The sequence below is a fragment of the Protopterus annectens genome, chromosome 2.part1 (genome assembly GCF_019279795.1).
Source record: "Protopterus annectens isolate FY-2018-M chromosome 2.part1, PAN1.0, whole genome shotgun sequence".
NCBI lineage: Eukaryota > Metazoa > Chordata > Ceratodontiformes > Protopteridae > Protopterus > Protopterus annectens.
Window position 1 is genome coordinate 1686636863 of NC_056729.1, and position 16898 is coordinate 1686653760.

The window sequence follows — 16898 nt, forward strand, 5'->3', positions numbered from 1 at the left end:
ACTTAGTAATTTGCTAGAATAAAATGTGTTGTGTTAAGATATGAAGTCTGAAACTCAAATGTCTGTCATTATTTAGTGACTTCAATCCTCTACAATTTGTTAGAATAACACAAATTTTATGTGGAACCATCTGGTTGAGTGACTTGGTGAGAGTCACACAGGAGGCAAACAGAGGTGGAAGAAATCAGATCCTCAACCCTTGATTACAGGAAAACTGCTCAGAGTCTTAAACCTCTGGGCTAACTGTCAGACAAATTTGTGAGATAAAGGATTGCATACTTCTCAATCTCTTAGTGCAAAAAAATCTTAACAAAGCCTAAAATAGTGTGTGTGTGTGTGTGTGTGGGGGGGGGGGGGCACAAAGCCCCCAAAATAGGGACAGATTTTAAATATTTCTCTTAAAAACTTTGCAGGTTGCTGATATAACAGGATTTGTGCTGACATGCATTTTAAGAAGGATATGAATTCTCAATTTATCTAGACAAATTGAAAAACAACGCAGTCACCTTTCTTTTTTAAATCTTTTAAAAATCAACTGTCTGTGTGTCATCACACTCCTGTCTGTAACCATGTTAATATGTGTACTCTTAAGTCATCGTGTATTACTATATATTACTATCTACTATTGTATTATACTTGCATGTAACTGTTAAATACTCTTATGTTGTAATGGAACTTTTCTCCCCAGGCCTCCACTGAAAATGAGTTTCTGACCCAGTCGGACTTTCCTGGTAAGCAAATGGCAAGTAAATAAATAAATAAAAATAATAAAAAAATGTATTATATAGTGACTTCAGTCCTTGGTGATTTGCCAGAAAAGCACACATTTTGTGAGGAACAAACCAAAAATATGTGGCAAAAACTGAGACATTCTGCAAAAAAATCTGCACAGTTGAAAGGTATGAAGGAGTATTAATTACAGAGGTACAATTAAAAGCAAGTCGCTCAGTCCTTTGTACGAGGTAAGTACACTTATGTGTGTTATTTATTATTTTCTTCCATTATAATGTCTCTGGACAATCATTATATATATAGGTGGTGTCATTCAAACACCCACAAATGTCATTTCTCCCCATTGGCTTTGGTAATTTTAAACTACATTTATTCATCAAGTTAAAAAAAACACTGCTTCTGTAGGAAGGCAAATCGAGACATGGTTAGGTTAAGCGACTTATTCAGATACTCAGCATGCAACGGGGGTTCAAATTTCCCAACCTGTTACCTCCAGAATCTCAACAGCTAAGACTTACATATGGCGCTATAATTTTGCATTTAATTGACGTAGAATAACACTATCATTTTAACCCACGGATTTGGCATTGTTCCTCCTAGGTTTAGTAGATTTACCGATGTTCTTCATAAAGTTTAATTTGTTTAAGGGAATATACATTATCAAATAAGGGAATTAGACATGCACAAAGATCCCTTTATCAGTTAATATATAGGGCCCGATATAAAATGTTTTGAAAAATAATATTTTGAGGAATGCTATGATTTTTAGTGCGGAGAACTTAAGAGGCATGAATCAGGCACAATAGTCCTAAATCAGGGACACTTTCTAATTACTGGTGCTATTTGCTTGGAAACTTTACAGAATAATAGGATACGACTTACAAGTGCATTTTCTTAAGTAAAGTCTGTAACTGTTGCGGTTGCCATTATTTATCTAGTGTAACAACTGTTCTTCCAAAAATTACCAATTTTGGGACGTGCACAGCACAATTTTAAACCAAAATCATGGACATTACAGAACATCAGGGATAGTTGAGAGGTACTGCTGGAGAAGGGAATCTAAACCCAGCTAGCTTGTTGGGAGGGTGGCTTAATGGCTAAGGTGTTTGCCTTACAAACACAAGGTGCGGGGTTTGAGTCTCACAAGGGATAATTGGCTAGGCTTAAAATGGCTCGCAAGGGCAGTTAGCTTAGTACTGAACTATGAACTATGAGCTATAACATTACGCTGACCTTACAGGTTAAGGAGAATGTAAAACATGGACACACTGTTAAGTGATAGGCATTTTAAGCCCCATGATGCCACCTTAGGTTGGGAGTGAATATCTGTAACACCTACGTCCTTTAGACATGTTATGTATTTATGTATGTATGTATTTATTTATTTGTTTATTTATATTTGTTAAAACTGGAAAACTTGTCTTTTTTGCTTTGAGAAATAAATAGGTAAAAATTCTACTTATTTTTTTTCACAACTAACAACTTTCAGATTTGTATAATACAATAATATGAAATAATTAAAAATTTTCCTGCGTAGCGTTTAGCTTTAACTTTTTTTATCCGTTTACACGAGAACAGAGATTTCTCTCACATCAGATAATCGAATATTACTTTCTAAAGAATGCAACATCCTGAGGTGGTGCTGTATGGAACCTATGGGGGTGGATATTTAGGGGACAAATTATTGCGAAAGAAAGCAGCATATAGTTTAAAAAGACGGCAAAACAGTCTCGCAGAAATAAAACGGAAATTGCTTTAAGTTTCAGCAATAAAGATTATGCCACCAAATGAAAGCAAAGGGGCACTCAACTAACGCAGGGTATTCAGACCTTCTCATTGCCAGTTAGATGTACTCCATCCGTTTTTAGCTGGTTATTACATTTATGATTAAAGGTTTGTATTTTAATACTGTTTAAAACTAGTAATTCATAGAACATGTTACCCTCCCCCATTAATCTGAAATTATTTTCAGAACAGTGTCATTTTTGAAGACCTGAAATATATTGCTCTGCATCTTCTGCACCACTGAAATTAATATAAAATCGAATCCATTTAATTGTTTTAAGGCAAACGAGTGTACATTATTTAATCTAGCTGATAGCAAAAACAAATCCATAGCATGCGCCAAAATAGTCATCCGAGTAATTATGAACAAAAACTATGAGGTCAAACAGTAATCCCCATTATCTGTTTTCACAATTATTGCTAAATACTTCGCTGACTTAAAGTTTCACGTTTCCGATGAGGAGAAAACACCGTAAGATATAGCCATACTTCTCAACCTCTCAGTGCAAGAAATCAGGACAAAGGCAGAAATAATGGGGGACAAAGGCCCAAAATAAGGTCAGATTTTAAATATTGCTCCTATAAACTTAGAAAGTTGCTAGAATGGTAGATTTTGCATTATTATGCATTTTTGAGGGATACGAAGTATGAAACTCAAATGTCCGTCATTATTTTGTATTATTTAGTGATTTCGTTCCTCAATGATTTTCCAGAAAACCACTAATTTTATGAGCAAATGTCTGTCATTATTTTGTATTATTTAGTGACTTCATTCCTCAATGATTTTCCAGAAAAAAAAATAATTTTATGAGGAGCAGACCAAAAATATGGGGCGAAAAATCTGGACAGCGGAGAGGTATGGACAGAGATCTCACCTACCTAACTCAAAAAGCTGGGTTAAAAGCCCGATCATTAAGAGGAAGTTCCTATATGGGGGGGGGGGGGTAGGGGCAGTTTTTAACTGTGTTCCTACTCTCTTACAAAAGGAATATCAGAACAATAAGATCAGCGTTATCAATGATTTTCAGTATAGGAACTCTGATACATCAGTGTATGCTGCTATTAATAACTCCTTTAAATGATCTACTAAAATTTTACAAACATATGAGGGACAGAAAAAACAAACGCGCGCGCGCGCGCGCGTGTGTGTGTGTGCGCGCGCGCGCTTCTCTTTGTAATTTTCAGCTCTTATATTTTGGGTAGAAATAACCCAGACTGGGACAGAACAAGGATATGTTATGACGTTTACATGTTGCTGCTATCCATGAGGGACAATGGTACTACTCCAAGGGGTGAGTTAGCGGTTCCCATCTATCCAAATTATATTGGAATAAAGTAAAATAAGTGCTTTTCCTGAACCTATGCGGAGTGGAAGAAGGAGCCACAGAAGAGAAATTTCATTAATTAATGACAGACTTTTGATTCTTAGACTTCACATTCTTCAGAAAATGCGTGTTGACTCCAAGACCTGCTATTCTAGCTGTTTTTTAATTGTATCTTTTTTCGGTCTGTATTATGTCTAGTCTAGACTGGTGTCTGTCTGCAGCAGCAGGCACGTAGCTTGCCTATACAAAGGATTGCTCATCTAAAACAATATATTTAACAGGTTTAGAGGGAACAGCTAAAATAAGTGATTGGAGGCAACGTTTTTCTGAGGTATGTACGTTTTTAAATGATTTATGGGGACTGAGGACAGGCAGCAGTACCAGACTGTGATTACAAAACAGAATTATCTGGCTACCTACACCCCTGCCACAAAATGCTTCGGTTACTGCAAATGCCAGGTAATAAGCAGCCCCACCCCCAAATAAAAAAATGTCACAGAGGAGCAGTTATGATACAAATAGTCCCACAACTCCCACTTTCCTGGTGAGTTACCTTCCGTTCATTCCTGTAATAATATACAAACACTATATCGAAACTGGACGAAGTACATTACTGAGCAAGACTTCCTCGTATTGAACCATAAATTATTACGTAGCAAAATTATATACTTATTGATGGAATTCACACTATTACTTAATTCGGAAAGCAGGCCAAGTACCCTTTCATTCCTTCCTTTGTTCCTTCTTTCATCCATTCAGCTGACCGCTTAATCCAATAAATGATCAATGATGGAGGACAACCAGTTTTATTATCAAAATAGAAATTACAAAACAAAATAAAAGCTTACATTTAGAGAAAAAAAAATTAAAAAAAATGAGCAGTATTTAATGGAAAATAAACCTAGGTAATAGCAGCATAAGTATCTGAGCAACACCCATAAGGAAAAATGTCTGCAAGTCCTTATTCTGAACTCACTAGTGGACTAACACTATGATGTTCAGGGAATGTGGCATTTTAGCCAATGGATTCCAGTACCCGAATTGCTGTATTTCTTCTCATATTTACTACCATAATAATGACAATTTTCTTTATTGCGAGATCTGAATATTTTCGAAATGATAACGAACGACTACAGTGATCAGAAATAAAGTCTACAAGATCACCTCTCAGCTGTCTGATTTTCAGGGACGTCCCTAATTTTGTCGGAGACTTTTGCACTGCCCCTTAATACCTCCTAAATCTGGCGGGTTTCAGAGAAAAGGTGGTGAATTAATCTTAATAATGACAAAAATTAAAGTTATAGACTTATTTTTCTCAGAACTGTATATTAATTGACATTCTCTCAGACAGTGTTTCAAGTTAATAACTTGAATATTTTAAAAGCGTCCGTGATTCTGCTGAGAATTATCCTTCGTTCAAACAATTCCAGCACTACGATCTTACGAAAATGAAATTTTGTTCCATTTCTTTGAGAACCGTAAATTAGTGACGATGAAAATTCAATATACAAGATTCTGCACACACCTCTCAAGTGTACCTCATTACGAGGAACGCACCTCATTTGTGGTCTTAAAAAGTTCATGTTCCTCAAAGTTCCACATTGAAAGAGTCTGTCACACATTCATTTTTAAGTGAAATCCATGGTAAGTAGAAATTAATCATATTAATTCATTAAAGGATCTTTTTTATAAGTAAATCCAGCATATTTTAACCATCCCATGACCTTCCTAGTTGAAGTTGCTAGTAACCCATTAGTATGTGTTCCACATTTTGCCCATTTGTTCCACATTATGAAGGGAAGTGTTCCTCATTTTGGAGATGGAAGGTTGAGAGCTATGATTCTGCATTGTGGCTAAAGCTGAAACACCTCTGACATGACACTGATTGTACAAAAAACTTCATTAGTAGCGTTTCCATTAAAATACCTGGAAAAGTGTGTATTTTTGTGTTGGTGTTTTGTCCAAGTATTCTGCTAATTGGGGAAAATTAAAATAAGGGGAAACGCACACTAGTCATCAGGGAACAGTCTGCAGCGGATATAATGAACTATAGAGAATAAATGATCATTAATGAATTAATTATTAATTGCATTTGTTTATTTATTTGTTTTATGCACTATTACTTAGAGTATGTAATTGGAATAACTTATTTCTGTCAGGGGAAAACGCAAACGACATGGAATAAATAAGACTTTAAAGGACTGCTGTATGTTTAACAAGAGATCTACAGGTAGTAGTGGGTGAAGAATAAGCCTGCTTTCTTCCTTAAATCAATAAACATTGCAGAGTTACAATTTTGGATTTGACCTGCGGATGACACCCACCTCCGGACGGGGAGGGGTGGTCTGGGGGAGGGGCGAGGAGTGCCACCTGAGCCAGGCTTGGGCAGGTTGCTGCTGCTCACGCTACAATCGCCTTCAGACAGGCACAGCATTTTGTCACCAGCGGAACGACAGGCCATCTTCGTACCGAAGCCCCCGCGCATCCCAAGCAGCGACAAGTCACCGTCATGGACTCATTTCCGGACGTCAAAGCTACAAGTTTTGGAGCCGCCCAGATGCCCCCGGCATGTGGTAGCATGACGGCCATAAGGAAAGCAGAAGGGGTCCCTGCTGAAAAGGAGGCGGCTGTGAAAGCACCGGACAGCGGTGATGGGACAGCAGTAAAGGCAGACCCAAACCAGAAGCCACCCTACTCCTATGTGGCTCTCATTGCCATGGCTATACGGGAGAGCGCAGAGAAGAAGTTGACCCTGAATGGCATTTATCAGTTTATTCTCAGCAAATTCCCGTTCTACGAGAAAAACAAGAAAGGGTGGCAAAACAGCATCCGTCACAATCTTAGCCTCAACGAATGTTTTGTCAAAGTGCCACGGGAAGGTGGTGGCGAGAGGAAAGGTAACTTCTGGACCTTGGATCCTGCCTTTGAGGACATGTTCGATAAAGGAAACTACAGGCGTCGGAGGAGGGTGAAGCGACCCTACCGCCCCCCTTCGTCTGCAGCCCCATTCATGTCTGGCAAACCTTGTCTGAACTATTCAGATCCATTTTACCTGCAGCAGAGCCCCAAGTATCTACAGCCCCCTTTCGTGAACAACTCCTGGCCACTGGGCCACTCAGGACCATTGACTCAAGCTAGTACCCCACTAGGTTACCAACCTCGCCAGCCCTGCAACGACAGTGCCAGCCCGGTTCCAGCAGCTATGAACGGTTTTGGCAGCAGCCACCCCCACCACTCTTATAACCCTTATTCCAGACTGCAAAGTCTGATGATGCCAGGAACTGGGACTTCCTACAGCGGTATGAGTCAGCAGCTGAGCCCGGGGGGAGCGGTTGGGGGATACCACATCCCTTGTGCTCGCCAACCCCCTGAAATGCCACTTGTGTACTGGGATCAGGATCGGCAGTATGGTGGTATCACACGACTGGACATGTAATGCACTATACCATGCACCTTGAGAAAATGAACTTTCATTGAGGACAGGTCCTGTGCTGTGTAGCAAGCCACCTGCTGGTGATCTATAGATGGAAGGATCTCCTGGAAATGTATGGACATCTGAAAAAAAGACAGATCTGGAAAAGCTACTCTGTAATGTTTTTCTTTTTTGGTTGTGGTGAAAAGGGCGATACCTTAACTGGGCTCCAGATTTACAAGTTTTGAGTTTACATGGCTGGAAAGGTGAGCATGAGTTTCCGGGTGCCCTCTCTGGCAAGTGGATTCGAGTGTTTTGTGAAGTTTGTGACATGAGGATGATGAATATTGCTACATAAGCTAAAGTGAAAATTGAGGTACTGCTCCCCACGTTTTGCTAGGTGAATGAGAGACGGGACCTGCTAGATATCAGAAGACTGCCAGAAGTGGGTCACGTGTATACAGAGAAGAGCGCCCCCAGAACCCAAAACCGGGTCTGCTGAACTTGAGACCAAGTATCGCCCTTGGTAGTATGTTTCCAGTCTCTCCTTACTGTAGAGTTCTCAGGTGTTTGAAGTGACAATAATTAATGGAGGCTCTGGATTTTTCAACTCATTAATGTGCCCAGTTTGAGGGGAAATATGGAATGTTGGAAACTTTAAAATGTTTGCTGAAGGTTAAGTCTCGGTTAAATATAATTGTTATTGTAATATAGAATAAATTGTTTCTTATATTTATCATAGATGCTATATTGTTTTATTCAACTGTTTCTTGATGTTACATGCTTTTTGTGTTAAGTGACGGTGTTTCGTCTGATTTAGTTCCAAAATACATTAATTAAACTCCCAGAAACTTTTACTTATTGTAGACAAAATGAAATTACAGTACTACCGAGTTAGTGCTAGCCTAAAAGTCGTGTGGAGTTAAAAATGGTCTGCTGAAAATCTGAAAGTTTGGTCATTTCTGTTTTCACACTAGTGGATATAGGGTCCTGATCCTGAGTGATATGGTTTGGTGCCGCCAGGACTAATAATCAGTTCCCAAAGTGTTCTTTTTGAAAAGTTTTTTCTTTACGAGGGAAAATGAAGGTTTGGGCCACCATTGTGTGTAAAAATGTTTTGTATTTCACAGTTTACCGTTGAATAAACGAATGTTTCTAATACGTGGTTTTTAAATGAGTCTGATTTTCCAGCCTGTCTGCCAAGATTGTGTTTTTATTAGATGTAACTTAGACATTTTTGCTTTGCATTTGTTAATTTCCTGAACTTAAATGTTTACAGCATCTATAATTACTCGGCATTTTCTACAAAGAAATGGCAGACAAGGATTCAGTATTTTTGTTTTTGCAAGAGTTAACATAGGTAAATGTTTTCATATACTGAAATATATTATCCCCCATCTTCTTTCATTCCAGAGGTAATAAAAATGTATTTTATGTACACACTTGCAGTACTTAAGCTTGAAAAAAATATAGAGGCAGAAAAGGACCATGCAGCCATAATCCATGCATATCAAATAGCCATTTTATCCAATTTAAGTTTGCAAGGTCAGATCGTCTGGTGAGAAGCGAGGGACGTAGCTGTCAGCTGTCCCTTTTTTCTATGATGCCCTAGAGTTTGATTCAAAATGTTGCTCTGTTCCTCATTAAAGTACTTTTTGATGGCACATCACGTGATGATTAAACTTATTAAGTAGTGCTAAACTTTGCACTTGTATAGATTTTCTCAAATTCTATTAGTGTATCAACTTCCAAATTGAATAAGTTGTGCACGCTTTAAAAAGTCTCCCTGATTTTAGGGCCTTTGTCCATGATTATTTTTAACGTTCTCCCTTATACTTGACGTAACATTAAGATGTATGGCAATGGGCAAAGGGTGCTACTGCAGTAACTGTACCTGTCAGTGTGTTGCCATGCGTAAAAGCGCACACAGACGCATGCATGTCTAAGGGCAGTTTGGCATCAACAACTCCCCCATTGATTCAGTCAGTTCAACATCGGAGATGTACAACTGTGTCATACCTCTTAACTATACAGATTTTTGCAGAATGTCCAGTTTTTCGCCTCATAGTTTTTTGCCTGTTTCTCATAAAATTACAGCTTTCTGAGAAATCACTGAGTGTTGAAGTAAGAAAATAGTGGCAGGCATTTGGGTTTCAGACTTCTCATACCCTTACCCTTGAAAAAATCATGTTAAAGTAAAAATGTTATTCTATCAACTTTCTAAGTTTGTAGGATCACTATTAAACAAGTGTCCTCCAGATTTTTTGCTCTAAGAGATTAAGAGGTATTATATGTGTGCGTAAGATACTTTATACGTATGTATCTGTTACATATAGCTATACAACTGCATTTTGGTTTCTGATCATTTTCTGTACTGCCGAGTTGCTTTTCTTTACACACTAAAACAAATGTTTTAATAACTTTGCCCGTGTCCTTTCACAGATGGTCGCATAGTATCTGTGAAATCGTGTTATCAGTTTTGAGTGGAATGGTGTGGGAAATCTGCACAGCCTGCTTAAGGGAGTGAGTGGGAAACATTTGATAAGATTTTTCTTGAATTTCTATTAGCGACGCTGTCCGTAAGTTCTGTAACTCTTTAAAGTATTAGGGTAAAAAAGAACCTGCTACACACCTAAAGAGCTTTCGTGCCCTAGTAAAGTGGAGGGAGATGTGTGTGTGCGTGTGCATGTGTGTGTGTGTACTGTACACATAACATGCGCTCGCATAATACCTCTCAACGGTCCAGAATTTCGCATAATGCCCAGAATTTTTGCCTCATATTTTAGTGGGTTCCTCATACAGTTCGTTTTTCTGGAAAGTCATTAAACGGTTGAATTCTATAAACAATGGCAGACATTTGAGTATTAGACTGCACATCTTTCAGATAATGCGTGCTAATCTAAATCCTGTTTTCTGCGTTTGTAACAGTAATATTTAAAAATCTGTCCCTGACTTGGATCTTTACCCCTCATCCCCAGTTCTTTTTGGCTTTGGCCACAACACCAACGCATAGAAGTAGACAGGTATGCCCCTCAGCTGCCCCACATTTTGCAGAAAGTCTCCGATTTTTGCCCGTTTCTAGTAAAAAAATTGAATTTCTAATAAATCAGTGAGGACCGCACCCAGTCAATAAGGGCAGGCATATGTCTTAGCGTTTAAAATGTACACATCGATGCAACACCTGTTGTATTAACATTTAAATGAGTAAAATATCTAAAAATCGTCCATGATTTTGGATCTTTGTCCAGTTCTTCCATTAGTTTTGGCTTTATCCAAAATTCTTAAACAGATGGAGCTTACAGGTAAGGCTCTCGGACGTGTATCATGTTTCGTTCTTCCGTTTTTATTCTGACTGCTTTGTGTTTTGGTTCCGGTGTTAATAAATTAAAAAAAAAAAAAAAACATGAAGTCTACCAACATATGTTGTAAAAATTAATCAATTTAGCTAAATTCTAGATCTTTTTTTTTTACTACAACAGAATATAAAGTGATTGCCATGCCTTTATCAAATTAAACACTTTTGCTAAATTCTAGATCTTTTTTTCACTACAACAGAATATAAAGTGATTGCCATGCTTTTATCACTGGTGTGACTGGCCATTTTAAAAAGTTTACTTGCCGGCTTGTAACTGAGCAAAATAGTGTTTAAGCATTGCCCATATTTCTGAAAATGCTTTGCAAAAACAGGAAACAATTTATTTTAATTATTTATTTACTCTTTTTTGACTGGGTGAGCCCCTCTAGACAAGTGTTTTCTTTTCAGGGGAGACCAAAAGTGGAATTCTTACTTACAAGGGGGAACTTGCCCAGACACAACCAGACTTTCCCTGCTCTTTACTCAAAAAGTGCTGTGGGATCTTTCACATCCATCTGAGCTACTACCAGCTAGGACAAATGGGACCTTGGTGTAACCAAATGACACACATTTTCTTCAGTGATAAAACTTAATAAACTAATAAGAAGCATTATAAACTGGATGAGAAACTATGTTCAAAATGACAGGTTAGGACACCTTAGCTAGGATGGTAGTTTCTGATGTCTTCAAGATAAAGTAGATCCTGTGTAGCTTTTTAAATACTTGGGTTTACTCTTTAATGCAGTCAACTTTCTTGACGGTGTACTTTTTCACATGATGTTTACACCATTCAGGTGAATAGGGGACTCAGCTTTACCTCATAGCCTACAGCACACCTTGGGTCATCATGGTACTCTCTGACAAAGTACATCTTTCCATCTGCCACTCCACAATTAACAGATGGAAAATGAAAGTGTCAAGTTGACTGGTCAGTTGCAGCCCTTAACACTGCTGATGTCTTCCAGTGGTCACTCTGGCTGAAAATAAAAACCTACAAAGTTTTAATTTTTGTATAATGGCACCAAAGCATAATCACAGTAACACTTTCCAGGTTATGTTCGACACAGATCCCCTATCACATGACATCTTAAATGCCTTTACACATTAGAAGCATACAACGTTCAGTTTCACCATACAGCTCACAGGATTCATTAGACATGTCACTGTCATGCAATGAAGTACATGTGTGTTACTATTTTTTTTTAAGTAGGATTCTTTATTAACATACAACAGTTACAACAAATGCACTACAAAGTTATAAATGCATTATTTTCAGGACAACAGTGTTAATAATTAAAGTTAAACGCATACTTATTTATTCTTTATTACACTTCCTCTACTGAATAACATGATTTTAACGTCATTAAATAATTACAGTCCTACTTTGTAAACAATCAGAGGAGCTATTTTGTAAGCATATTTCAACTTACGTTATTACTGTGATGGAAGAAGAAAATGTAAAACAAGTGTAATAATGCAAGCTAGACAAAAATGTAACACTGATCAAGTCAGGACGTCACAAATATGTGAACGAAACAGTTTTAGAACGATGTCTGGAATTAATATTTTATTAATTTTCAGCATTTTGAAGTTTGAGAAATAACTCAGAACCATATAAGTGCAACACCCACACTTTTACTGACTTCATGTTTTCATGCATTAGGATGTTTCATTAAATTATTCCAGTATTTTTGTAGACATTTCACTGTTATTATAGTTTAGAAGTCTGTTTTCTGAATGTATGCAAGTAGACATGCATTGTACAAGAAGTGACAAATAACACCAGGGATTAAATTGTGTACAGATATGGAGAGCTGAGGTAGTTTATTTTCTGGTGTGTTTTCTTTTCACAGGGTCAAGAAACAGCCCATCCACTTGGTCCCGCCTGTTATCATATTGGATTCCTTCAAAAAAATAGTTAATCACTTTTTATGGGAGGGCTGTGTAGTAAGAATCTTAGTATATCTTGTAATGAGGATGGATGGATTTTTTTCTTTAAATTTTAATACTGCAGTTAACACATTTCTGGTGTTGCACTAACTGCTTTGGTTGGTCTGAAATCCTTACTTTACTGTAATTGACTTAACCTGCCCTTGTCTATTGCCTTAGGACTTAACCTGCCCTTGTCTATTGCCTTAGACAGGTGACATTCCCAGCAGAGACAGCCATAAGCTGAAAGTACAGCCAGGTAATGATTTGCCATCTACAGTCTCAAGGGGTGATTTTTCTTGCACATGAGATAAAAATCTAAAACTAAACAATTAATATAACTGATAAACTGCAATTGTTTATATAACTGAAATAAAATGAACACAAGGCAAAGTATATCATTATCTATTAGCCTTGACACTTTTGAGTATTAGATACAATCTGTCTGCGTGGTGATTATTTTTTTATTTGGTATTTCATGTAAGTGGGCTGGTCTGTTGACACTTTTCAGCCATGACCTAAGCCAAAGGCAGTTGTAAAATGTATACAGGGTATATACATATTAAGTTTCTAGAGGCAATTGTTTTTCTTAAGCTTGTAGTACATTACCTTAATATAACAATATCAGGGCTAAAATGATTCAAATTTCCAATAAGGTGACCATTAAAATTATCTGTCAGTTTCTTATAAGGACCACATTAAGTAGGCTGTGGATCTATGCTGAGTTCTGTGTAAAAGAATTCTGCCTGTTCTATGTAAAGGAAGTCTGATGAGCTTGACGTTTAGAAAGGTGGTTTTAATGATACTTCAGTAAACCGAGACTTACTGCAGATGCCACACCTACACTCTTGGGTAGCTGTTTATGCTTTTTATTGTTATAATAGGAATTCGGAATTAACACACATTTAAAGTTTTTGTAGGGATAATACCTGGTTCAGTTTTCCCAAAAGACTTAGGGGGTCATAAGATATGACAAATGGTACTTTGTACATTGTGCATAAAATTATTAACATGGAATAGCTAAAATGCTTTAATGGGTGGCACATTGATGTGTTTAGCAGTACTGCTGACTCACAGCAAGAAGTTGTCAGGTTCAGTTCTTGGCTGGGGTTCCCTCTGTCTGGAGTCTGCATGTCTTCCTTATGGATGTGTGAGCTTTCTCTGGGTACTCCAGTTTCCTCTACATCCCAAAGACATGCAGTAGGTGGCTGGATGACTCCAAATTTTTCAGCAGATGTGTGTGATACAGAAATAAGGCCTACCATTCTACTTTTATTCCCTACTTGTCAAGTAAACTCCATGCGTGGTGATGGTTGTGCATGGAGTGACTACGCACATTGGGTCTGACTCAGTAGGACTGGATGGATAACACTTTGACATGATAAAGAACAATAAATACAGTTTGCTTGAAACTAAGTTTTAATTCTGATAAAAAGAGGAACTAAATCCTTTACTTTGGTCTTTTTGTTGCAAAGTCATATTTCAGTAAGAGATGCTCCCACTTATTGTTAAATCAAAGAAAAAATGTACAGGAGCAAATACAGTTAGGCCCGTGTTTTGAAGTGACCTGTCTGCTTCAGAAGGTATTTCTATGGAAAGTTATGTGACTTTTTCTTTTGAATATATTTAAATTACTTCAGATGCACTTCTACCTGAATTATGAGGTTATGATACAAAAACACAAGAAGGTCAGTTATTCAAAGTGTTCAATAATAATATTGGTGTTGCTTATAGGATGTGGGTCAAAGCAGATAGTTTTGGTACTTGAGCAAAAGGGGTGTAAACAGCAACAACAAAGTTTGAATGTTTAACGGGAGATCTAAAAGTAGTCTGCAAATAATACTATTAGCAATGTGTTAACAGTTATCTTTCATTTTTATATAGCACAGTCATGGCTGGAAGGGGGGGCAGAATACTCAATAAATAATATCGGGGGCAGAATACTCAATAAATAATATCTGGAGGGGAGGGATACTCACTAAATAATATCTGGTTTAGACAAGTAATGCAAAATGTTTTCTAGCATAAACTGTATGTCATTGTTCAGCTTCAGTCTCTGTTTACCTTAAGCATTTTTGGTTTGTGAGAAATATATTTGTGAGATTTCAAATATTTACAATCAACAGTAAGGTCAGGTTCATGTCCTTTAGCTGGTTGCCTGCTTCTGACAAAGTGAGATACAGACCATATTTGTTTTTAGCTGCTGTTGAAATGTACACATTGCCATGTTATAATCCTTTTATAGTACTATTAAAACAAGACATGAAAGTGAACAGGAAATGAAAAAATGAAATGTAAATCTGTATTTTTTTCTTTATGAAACATGATTCGTTATCATTTATCTGCTGAGGTGTAAGAATAATGCATTGTTTGTGACTTATAGTGTCAGTGGTATGTTGCAAAATACATTGCTGCAGTTGCTGCAATGTGTAGTTTTGAGAATATGCATTTAGCACGGTCTGCTATAGGAAAATCAGAACAGTTTGTGTGGCCCTGACAGCAAGACAGTACGTAGTGGAACACTGACACAGATTGTTTTCAATGCAAACAAATTACAATTTTAACTGCGTTTTGTAACTCATAACTCAAATACTACTTCTGTAGGCAATGAATGCGGAGAATGGTTGCTTGATTTATGTAGATTAAGGTTTGTTCTTGGGTAGTCCCAGCATATATTGATAAAAAAGATAGACTTAATATAATGAGTGTAATGCTTGAGGATACATTTCTTACTTTAGTTACTTTATCATAAGACTCATATTATATATATCAAAATAATTTATACATGAATAGTATTTTATTTATTATAACTTTAGTAATACATCCTTAAGTGGGCATCATGAGGAACTTCTACTGATATACTTTGGAATTTGGAATATCAAGAACAAACATCAGAAAGTCCACTTAATTAATGTATTTATTTATTATTTGAGAAATAAGCATTTTATGCACAAATGTTTCTCTTCAGGCATGACCTAATTGCCCTATATGGTAAGTAAGTTAATCATTTACGAGGCATTAAGATGATATTACTGTTTAAAAAAAACACATTACCTTGTTTATATCCATGCATCCTGTTAAGTAAATATTCAGATTCACTCTGGATACTCAGTGGCGATAATGTAATTTATTTAATAAATTATAAATAAGAAATACACATGAACTTTTCTACAAATTATAAATGGAATTCACACCAGATGACAGTAAAAAAATAAAAAGCCTGTTATTTAATACCTTTACTTTGTAGATGGCTTGTTAGGGCAAGAGTGCTAAGATGACAAGACATTTATTTAAAATGAAATGTTAAGCCAGAACAAACAGAAAAAAGGCAGATCTGTTACTTATAAGCTTCTTTCTGATAAGCAGACACAGCTGTCTTTTCTAAGGATTTATGTCTGTTTGTATTAGTAGCGTTTTACCAGAGAGGAAGTTGGCGATCTAAAACTAAACTTTATTTTATTTTAACTGTATGCTCACCAGGTAAACAAAGTGACTTCTAGCAGAAAGTTTTCAGTCATAATACATTATAAATATAAAAATAAACTAATGTGCTCATTGTAATACTGCAGATTTATAGTAATACAAATAAACAAGGCGACATAACCAGTATGATGGCCCTTTCAGTTTGGCAGTTTCACTGTGACATTTGAATTTTAGTGCTTTCAGTAGGCACAGTTTCATCTCCGTGTAGAAAGCTGAGAAATTTCAGAATGCTCTAAGTAAAATACGTTAGCTGTTCCCCAAGAGTACTGAGTCTATGGGGGTGGGGGAGTCACAGCTGGTAGTTATTATGTGAATAGTAAAAGAAAGCCTGAGCTGCAGTTTGTGCTGAAGCCTCTAGCACGAAGATAGGCAGTGACAAGGGTGTGAGTGGAGCCAAAACATGTTTGAACCACTTTAAGTGAAAGTTGAATTTGTCCTTTACCAAACTGCTGTGTAATGGTAGAGTTGATATATAGAAGTATGGGAAGTATGTGCGTGTGTGTGTGGGGGGGTTGCCCCCATGGAAAAAAAAAGAAAGTTAGTTGAAGGTTCAATGAAAGTGGTTTCTGGTGAGTTATTTCTACAATTTCGGTAGTGCAGCACACACTAAAAATTCATTTGTCATGTGGACAAGATTCCTGTTGTGAGAGTGTTTAGTTTTGAGTTGCATCTAGACAGCAGATCAGTTGTTAATAGAATGAGCAGGGGGAAACAGACCTTCAACTGGCTTTTGAGGTGCTTGGACATACGGATGAGGATGTTAGAATTAAGTTTTCGAGACATACTTTTGGTCTGGGATAGGGTATTGCTCTTGCTAATTGTTGCAAACATCTACTCCCATTAAGTAATTCAATATAATTTCACCTTTATTCTCCAG

At 37.1% G+C, this 16898-nt stretch overlaps 1 protein-coding gene across 1 annotated transcript; it reads left to right on the plus strand.

The window, feature by feature from the left end:
* The first annotated feature begins 6226 nt into the window (after window positions 1-6226).
* On the plus strand, window positions 6227-8415 carry LOC122794588 (forkhead box protein L2-like). Its single transcript, XM_044063117.1, has one exon. The coding sequence runs from the start codon at window positions 6352-6354 to the stop codon at window positions 7276-7278; it is 927 nt and encodes a 308-aa protein (XP_043919052.1). The 5' UTR covers window positions 6227-6351; the 3' UTR covers window positions 7279-8415.
* Window positions 8416-16898: the final 8483 nt, after the last annotated feature.

Coding starts and splice junctions, on each gene's coding strand:
- LOC122794588 (XM_044063117.1), top strand. CDS start 6,352: ATGGACTCATTTCCGGACGTCAAAGCTACAAGTTTTGGAGCCGCCCAG.